We start from the raw sequence: 9,523 nt of genomic DNA, 5'->3' as shown, positions 1-9,523 counted from the left end.
AGGGACTAAGGAGTTGGAAAAAAGCTCTTGGCAAGCTTTTGGGTGCAGTCACCTTTCTTCAGGCATACGGAGACTCCCTATGCCTGAAGAAAGGTGACTGCACCCAAAAGCTTGCCAAGAGCTTTTTCCCAACTACTCAGTTGGTCTAATAAAAAATATCACATCTACTTAAAGAACCTGCCTGTCTATGTCCTTAGACCAACACGGCTACAACCAAAAACCCAGTGAAGATGCTAAGTTGCTCATTATTTCCTTCAACAGTGAAATAAATGTTTACAGTGCTGAAGGGTCTCTCTAAATGGATTTTATCCCATTGCTTTAACATTGTAAAATAATCACAGTTGTTTGATCCTTGCATCTCTACCACAAAACAAGAGTTAAGTGACTAATTTACTAAGCACATACTTGTGTGCACACAGCATACGTAATTCTCGTGGTGTCCAAGTTCGAAAATCTGGCCAGTACTTTTAGACCAGGTGTGTCAAACATACAGCCTGTGGGCTGGATCTAGCCTGCAGGTCATTGAATCAATCCCATGAGCTAGCCCTAGCCCTGTGCACTGCCTGCAGCACACAGGCTGAACCCTGAGCACCATGTGCTGCAGGTAGCTCGGGACTGATTTGGGACACTGCATGCAGCCCATGCCCTGGACCTGGTACGTCATGTGTAGCACTGGGTCCAACCTGCACACTGCAGGCAGCATGCGCCCTGCTCCGGCCCCAAGGCGTGTGTGCACAGTGGTGCCGTAGCAAGGAAGTTTGGCACCTGGAGCAAGCCTGCAGTGGCAGACCACCCTTGCCCTGCGCAGATCTGGGGGGCACACCCAGGAGTGCATGCAGCAGCAGGAGCTGCCCTCCCTGCATCCTGGTGCCCCCCCCGTATGAGCGGCTCATGGACCCATCCTGTGCCCCACCCTGGCTGGGCAGCACCTGTTGGCGCCTCTTTGCCTTGGTGCCCAGGGGCTTCATCCTGCTTGCTCCCAACTTGCTATGGCACTGGTGCACAGTGAGCCCAGGGGCTGGCCTATGCTTTACATGGTGTATGGAGCTGCAACAGCACAAGATGTTCCACAGAGGGTCAGCCCTGGTCTGGCCCACACACCAGCTCAGGAATGCTCATCCGGCCCTCGGGCTGAATGAACTCGACTCCTCTGCTTAGACCTCTGGTTTGCGACTGGAATGCTGTGGCACCCTGGGGAGCTGAGGCATGGGCACCACTGTTGCTGCCACTGGGTGAAACAGGTCCATGTGCCATCCATTGAGCCAGATCAGGAACGGATACAACAAGTGCCTGTGTTTCTACCTGCATCAGGGTTAGCTGGTAAATACAAAGCAAGTAGGAACATCCTGTCTGCCACAGCCCTTCTCAGTTCGACTCTGCAGGCTCCCCCTGGAAGCATGGGCATGCAAGATAGGACAGCTGAGACAGCACAACAGTGGTTCTCAGCTGGGGAGCCACCAAATACAAAAAAAGTTATGGAGGGGTGCCCTGAATCCAAAAAGGTTGCAAACCGCTGCCTTAGATGCTGGATTGCCAAATTACATGAAATGACAGCAGTGGAAGAAAATGCATATGATGAACAGCTGTCTGGTTAAGTAAGCAGGAAAGAAGCTACCTCATTTTATAGCTTAGGATTTAAAGTATGAGAGAAATGACTAGGTGTCTGCTTGAATTGCAGTAAGGGGCACAGCTGTTTAACAGGTTGCTGTAGACTGAGCTTCCCTATGGTCAAAACCCAGCACAGATGCAGAGACGTAACTCATTGTATGCAACACATGCAATAAATGCCCATTCACTTTTCCAGAATGCACACATTAGCAATATGGATCTATGACTCTCTTTATAAATATGCTATGTTACTGTACAGGTTTCTATTGTTAAGCAGTACTAATAACTGACCCGAATCCAAGTGGAAGTCGAAGGCACTTGAAGTGTTACCAGAAACAAATGATTAACTCAGGCACTTGACAAACATTAAAGCGTCATCAAAATAAGCCCTTGTCCAACTGAGTGAATGCACCTTTTGTATAAATTGGGTGGATTCAACAGAATCCTTAACTCTTGCCTTTGCTGGTCCTCTTCCTTCCTGACTGAAATCTGAACCAAACAAGCGCTATTTCAGCAACATGAAGGGCACAATACTGGCTCTGGTTTTATTTTTTGCCCTGGTTGCTGCCTCTGAAGTAAAAGGTGAAGGGAGTTTTATGAAACTTTGCGGGAGAGACTTTGTAAGAGCAGTTGTCTTCACTTGTGGAGGATCCCGATGGAAAAGGCATCTGAGTGACTATCCACATCTATCTGGTAATACTGATTTTGTAATGTGTGTTTTTTTTTTTGTTTTTTTTTTTTACAGTGGGCTTATTTCTCTCTTCATATACTGAATTCAGTGATGGGAGGGAGGGACTTATCACTTGCTTGCATGTAAGAATGTGGCTCTAAGTGTATTTTCTCTTTTAAAAAGTCACTTTTCAAAGTTGAATTGTGAGATTCATTTTATTCAAACAATGCAATGGCACAACCTACATCTGTGTTTTCCTGTAGGATATTATGCTTATGTTTTTATCTTCTTAAATAAAAGACATCTAGGTTGAGATTTTCAAAGCCAGCTTTGGGGACTTGATCAGATTGAACATCTCAATCCTGGTTTTAAAGCCAACAGCAAAATGCTGGCCGTACTGAAACCAATAGAAGTTTTGCCATCATCTTCAATGGGAAATGACTTTTTCCCAAGGTTTCACATTAAAGTATTTTTATTTATAACATAATTTATTCACAATATTTTTGCATGTCACCTGAACACTATATATTAACAACATGTAATATGTAATTATATGTCTTATGTATGGCTATTTTATCAGTCAGAAAACAGGCAAAGTCAGACAAGTCAAGAATAAGTATACAAGTCTAATTAGTATGATCGGCTCTACTAGAGATTTGTACTTAACAAGTTTGGAATCTTATTTAGGAAGGATAAAATAAATGTGTTTTGTTCTAGGAGAAACCAAAACCATTCTTTCTTTTTCCAGTCTAAAGCATCCACTTTCTATAAAGGTGATACACTATCAAAAGCTAGCGTGTGACTACATGTGGAGAAAAAAGAATGTGTCCAGAAATATTTCTGAAAGCCCACTTATTAGAGTACTTGCTAAATGGGAAACATCACTAAGCAAGGAGTGGATGCTTTTATACTTTGATAATGAGAAAACAGCAAATTGTACTGAGAACTTTAAAATGCACTTGAATTATGAACAGCTGGGAAGTATAATTTGCTGTAAGATGATATAATTTTAGTGCCTGAAACAACTGGGAAGCTTGAAATTATTCATGTCTATATACAAGACATGAAACCTGAGGAAGGGCAGTCTCAACTATGCAATTAGTCCAATAAAACATACCACAGATGCATCCTTGCTTCTTATACACCTGACATGGATTTCAGGGAGGAATGCATCATGTGCTAGTGTGGCAGATAGATTTTAACTATATTTGTCAGACAAAGCTTCACTATTTTTATGCTTCGAAGCAAACGTGCAATAAGCATATCAGTCGTGGCCAGCCAGGCAACCGCCCTTGTAGATAAACACATTTGTTGTACTCACAAAGATTTTCACAACAAAACTGGAAAATGGGATATCAGTGGAATCTGTTTTCAGTGCTCTGTGATTAAGTACATCTTAATCTTTCATATCGTAACAAATATGCACAATGACACGAAGACTGATATGACTTCAGGGTTATTTTTCTCCCTAGTCTTTTTCCATTACAGCTGACTTATGAAAAATCCCATATCTCCAAATGTAATTTGTTTCTCATTTTTATGCAACAGAAAAATACCTCCATTTGGCGCATGGAAGCAATAATTATCCAGAATCCTTGGGATACAGAGATCAGGAATCAGAATCCCTAAATGAAGAAATTCCTAACACCAAAACTGAGTCTGAAAGAGACTTAACAGTTGTCAGGCAAATGCCCATGGCAGAAAAGCGTGACGTGGCTGCACTGCTCATTACATCCTGCTGCAGCATTGGCTGCACTGAAAGAGATATAAGTTCACTGTGCTAAAACCTAGCAGGTGTTGGATAGATTAGATTTCATAGCTTTAATATCCACAACCCTCCCCTACAAAACCATGTTTAACTGTCTGAAGTAACTTGTTCTGATTGTATTTCTTGATTTTTAGTTGAATGTTTTTGTATCACACCACTGGTTAAAAGTTAACATTTATCAGTTTACTCCAAGCCAGCTTGGAAATGACTGTGTCATAACTCAACTTTCTGTAAAATATACTTAAAAACAACATGTATTAAACAGTTAAGTTTCAAAACATATGTACAAAAGTTTGCCCTATCCAGTTACTGTTCAGTATCAGTTTTGTGATTAAATTTAATAAAATGTTCAATTTACTATGTATGGTTCTCATTATATTTTCTTGCTCCCATACACACAGTAGCAGGATTTCAGCAGAGCTATCAGACCTGGGTATATGCATCACTCAAAGGCTCCCTTAGATAACAAAATACAGTATATGTATTTTTATATACATAGTATCAGACTGACGTTGGGATTCAAATTGCATGTTTGATTTGCTATACCAGATCACACCAGTGATTCAGTCTGCAAGGCCCCCTCTACACATGCAGGTAAAGTCGTGATTGGATCTAACACATGATCCACAGTCACACATTAGATCCTTCTTGCTGGTGTAGGGGGAGCCAGATCCTAGGCTCCTCCTGCATCTGCAAGCAAGCAAGCACCCATGGCTGGGAGCCCCCTTTGCTGAGAGGGCTCCCAGTCGCAAGGGCTATGCACAGCCAGGAGGGAGAGTCCCCACAGCTACTGGGCTTTGGGTTCTGGCTGTGCCTCGTGCACAGCTCGGACTCAGAAACCCCACAACCCACCATGCTAGTAGGGTGCAGCTGAGACCCAGAGCCTTGTCAGGGGCAGGACTCTAGGTTCTGGCTGTGGGTGAGACACAACTGAGACCATGAGCCCCCTGTGTGCCCCAAGGGGTTTCACACAGCCCAAGCTTTGGGGGGGTCACAGCAGCCCTGGGGACTGGGAGCCCTGTAAGCTGACAAGGCTCCCAGATGCAGGAGAGACCCTGCTAAATGTGCAGATTAAAGCTTGATAGCAACCACCTATAAAGTTAGTACACATTTCTGGGGTCTAATTTTATAGCTGGTTGGAGCTTTTTATGGCTATTGTGCATGTGTAGCTGGTCTCAAGGTAATTGCACAATTAGCCAGTGAATTGCATGATACCTGCACCGTGTAGAGCAGGCCCAACAGTAATAACTACGAGTCCTAGAGAATGGTGCTAGAATTCCTATCAAAAGTTCCTGAAGGTACAACCTACCCACAGGGGAAATGCTTTCCTATAATTAGGGTGAACATACGTCCTGGATTGGCCAGGACAGCCCTGGATTTTGTCAGCTGCCGTGGTGTCCCAGCTGGTTGGTTTTTTGTTTTTTTTCCCCCCGTTTTTTTTGCAGCGGTCCTGGAAGCACTGCAATACCAGGTCATGTAGATTGAAGCCAAAGTCCTGGATTTGGCTGCTGAAGGCAGAAGTAGAGGCTGCTGCCACCCTCAGTGCCAGGCCCAACTCCTGCTGAACAGAGGCTGGAGGCGGGGGCTGGGCACTGCTCCTCCTGCCTGGGGCAGGGATCAGCTGGGGCAGGGCAGGTTGGGAGGCTACCTACTGCCAGCACTTTTGTGCCTTGCTGCTACAGCTGCTGCTGCGGCCTAGGCTGTGCGTGACAGCCCTGGGCAGCTGCTGATGGCGAAGAGAAGGGGCTGCTCCCATCTGGGTCCAGCCTTTATGCACAGAGGATAGAGACCAGCCGTGGGTCTCCCCACCATCCTGCCTTGCCCTGCCACCAGGGCTGCTGGGAGCCACAAAGTCAGCAGGGTGGGGGTGCAGTGGGTGGGAGCGAGAGGGGAAGGAGAGCGAGCGAGCGAGTGTGCATGCACACACAGGGCTTAGGCAGTTGACTCAGTGATCAGCTCTGAGGTCCCTTAGAGGTCAATTAGAATCTGGCCCCTAGACACTGGACTTTCAATAAGAGTCACAGAGAAACTCTGGGGAAAAAACCCTATTGAACTTACAGTATTAGCCCCAGTCATATATTTATACAATATTACCACTTAACTGAGACCTTCTACAACTAGGGGCACAACATTTTTACCATCCTAAAGCAAGTCTCCTAGATCACCTGATTTAAACATAAATAAATAAAAGTAAAACATCAGAAAAATGACCCATGGAGAAAGGTACATAACTGGTAAAGCAATAAACTACTTAAGTGCTATAAAAGTTAACACCTGGACATTCACTGCTGGACCCAGGTCACCCAGTAGCAGATGTATATGGTACAGAAATGACAAGTAAACAAGTTTTATGGCCTAAAATGATTACTTGCCATTGTCTAACTCATAGTGAGGGACCTATAGAACCAAGATAAAAATGAATCCCCCATCATCTATGGTTTATGAGACGACTATTTTTTCACAGTCCCACAAAATGACAGTATATGATTTCATGCTTTATCAGGAAGCGCATTTAATATCAAGAATTAAAAAGCAGTTGTGTTACCTTCAGGGAGGATTATGTTATCAAACACTGTCTATGTACAGAGTTGTAAACCACTGCCACTGCTCACACCATGATCAATATAAAGCCATGTTTTATATATAAGAAAAAATTCATATATTTATATATGAAACCAGTAGCACCTGTTCCTCAAAATCCAGCTGTTTTTAGTAACCTTGAATGAAAGACTTATTTCTGAAGTTTTAGAAAGCCGTTTATCATAGAACATAATGCAGAATGATTTACTTTTTGATATGAAAGTAAGATCCAAATTTTCCCCATCTTTCTTGGAGGGCTGCATTTGCTGGCATTGAATTTCTTTATTGTTCAACTTGGGCACCTGGTACATTTTGACTATGTAATTAAAGCCCCATGTAAGGTTTCTTTTAGTGATGATACGTTCATGAATAAATCTGTCAAGTTTATCAATAGGTCTCTAAACTACACAGACTCAAAAACCTTCTGTGTGAAAGGTTGATTTTTTTTTCAGCTGGAAGACAGACCCGGGTATTATAACCACAAGACATCCCTTCCCTCCAAACACAAACCAACTGGGAATTACACAAGTACTTGGGAGTTCAGGGTGTGAAATGTGCATAAAAATGACCTTAAGCACCTTCTATGTGGCATAATGCCTAAGTGACAACGAGCTTGCCCACCTACAATGCACTTATTGAAGCTCAACCTCAGGTTTGAAAAGCATTATCAAATAATCAGAACATTTATTTCTCTCTCAAACACTTTCTACATTTCTTCTCCATTCACTGTATTTCTTCAACTAGAAAAGGAGTTTACAGCAACCAAAACCAAACACTACCAGAATACCAGGAATAGCTTCAGCTTTTAAACATGCTCATTCCCAAATCTTGAAAAAAAAAGAACATTTTAATATCACTTCACTAGTAACAGATGCATAAACTGAGGTTTTATTGGGACATTGGACTCAGAGAGGTGCAGAAAGTAATTCAGACTCATCAGTAGCAAAGGAGTATCAATGTACGATTTATTTATTTGGCTGGGGGAAACATTCATTAAAAGTTTATGATCATCTGTAAGGACTTATCACATCTTTTTTTCGAGTCTGACAAGGCATAGGTAATGCGTAAGAGGGGTACGTGGCCCCCCCCCCGACAGGGCTGCCACCACTGCTGCTGGCAGCACCTGCAGGAGCTTGCTAACTCTGCCCCTGTCGGTGGCGCCTGCAGGTGCCTCCCCAGACTCGGGAGGCACCAGTTGCCCATGTGATAAGGACTTCTACACAGCACACTGATTCTGTGCGCCCTAAGGGAGGCAATTCTGACCCAGCTGGATACACCATGCAAGGGTAAAGCTGTAAATATCTCCTGTTTCTTTCAAGCTGTTTTAGTGTAGGCAAAAACTGTCTTCTGTGATGCAAGATTACTGCACCTCTCTATCAGAACTTCTGAGCTTGGCCTAAAGAAACCTATTGTAGAAATTATACCCCCACACAGCCATTGACCTTTGTCCAGTGGAAGTTCTTGTACATGAAACAACAATAACAACACACTCTAGCATACATATATTCTGGTTTTAGTGTTGAAAACTTGGTTGCAGAGTCAAAAACATATTTTGGGTCCTAGTGGTACCGTGATGCAACAGTTAAAAACCATGTAGACAGAAAATGGTAACCTGCATTCGCTCCTTTTCTAAAAATTTTTCTTTTACAATTTATTTCATTATCTATTCTAAATACTGTAATTCACGTTGCCTGGGTAATTTACCAACATATGTTTTTTCACGTGTGGAAACAAGGAAAAGAATGGACAACACTAATTTAGCTTGGCAAGAAAGCAAAGATATAGGTGAACAGACAGGAATTTACCAAGATTTCTATTTAAAACCAGACATAAAACACCCCAAGGTACACTAATATATCGGTTGCATATTGGATCAGCACTGATAAAAGGAAAATTAACATTATCAGCAATTGGGTTTTTTTGGCTGGTATAGCCAATGTCACCAATAAATGCTGTGTGTATGCGCACAGCTACAGCATGCACACGGCCACGAATGCAGCCTGGCAGTTTGGAGAACAGCATCCAGCCAGTAAGTCTGTGGGAGTGGGGGGAAGGGGCATGGGGAACAAATCCAGGGCCTCATGGTGAGGGAGGGAGTGGTGGGACAGTTGCTGCCCAGCCAGGGCGGTGAATGCAACCCCTCCGAGAATGAGACAGAGCCACAGGTGGTATGTGCCCCTGTGTATCTGTGTGCGGGGCAAGGACAGGCTGCCCACTGCAGGCTCGGGGCCAGAGACTGTGCCAGCCTCTTCTGAGCAGGGGGGATGGGCCGGGGCTGCGCTCAGAGGGGGCAGGGTGAGGAGTGGCAGTGCTGGGAGGAGTTGCTATGGGGTGGACTATAGCTACCCCAAGATTCCCCATAGCCACCTGTCCCAGCACCATTGCTGGCCATCCCAAGTGCAGGCCTGGCCCAGCCCCACTGCCAGGAAAATGCCAGCATAGGCTCTGGCCCTGAGCCTGCAGCAGGCTGCCTGCCCTTGCCCTGCGCACAAATCCAAAGAGCACATGACTCCCACAGGGGTGTGCACAGTGGCAAGGAGCCACCCCCCACCATCATGCCCTCCCAGATGAGCCATCCATGGCTCCATCCCACTCTTGGGGTAGCATTTAGCATCCTGGCAAGCAGCTCCTGCCCCACTCCCTCCCTCACTGTGGGGGCCTTGATCTCTTCCCCCCCCACAACATCCTGTCCCTGCCCCACACCCCTTCACCCCCACAGACTTTCTGGACAGACACTGGTCTCCAAGCTGCCAGGATGCATTCCTATAAATCAGTTATCGGATCAGTATCAGCTGACATGGCTGGTTAATAATTGGCTATTCATATCGGCCAAGAAAATCTTTATCAGTGCACCCCTAAAAACAATCTTATTAATGATTTTCACCTCTTGCACTGTG

General features: G+C 44.5%; 1 protein-coding gene across 1 annotated transcript; it reads left to right on the top strand.

Moving 5' to 3' along the window:
* The first annotated feature begins 1,906 nt into the window (after positions 1-1,906).
* On the top strand, positions 1,907-4,112 carry INSL5 (insulin like 5). The gene is made up of 2 exons (XM_019531655.1): positions 1,907-2,301; positions 3,827-4,112. The coding sequence occupies exons 1-2, from the start codon at positions 2,127-2,129 to the stop codon at positions 4,060-4,062; spliced, it is 411 nt and encodes a 136-aa protein (XP_019387200.1). The 5' UTR covers positions 1,907-2,126; the 3' UTR covers positions 4,063-4,112.
* The last annotated feature ends 5,411 nt before the right edge of the window (positions 4,113-9,523 follow it).

This window comes from Crocodylus porosus, unplaced genomic scaffold (assembly GCF_001723895.1).
Source record: "Crocodylus porosus isolate Cpor-Errol unplaced genomic scaffold, CroPor_comp1, whole genome shotgun sequence".
NCBI classification, from domain to species: domain Eukaryota; kingdom Metazoa; phylum Chordata; order Crocodylia; family Crocodylidae; genus Crocodylus; species Crocodylus porosus.
Note: the sequence above shows the minus strand (reverse complement) of the source record. Positions and strands in the feature narration are given on the sequence as shown.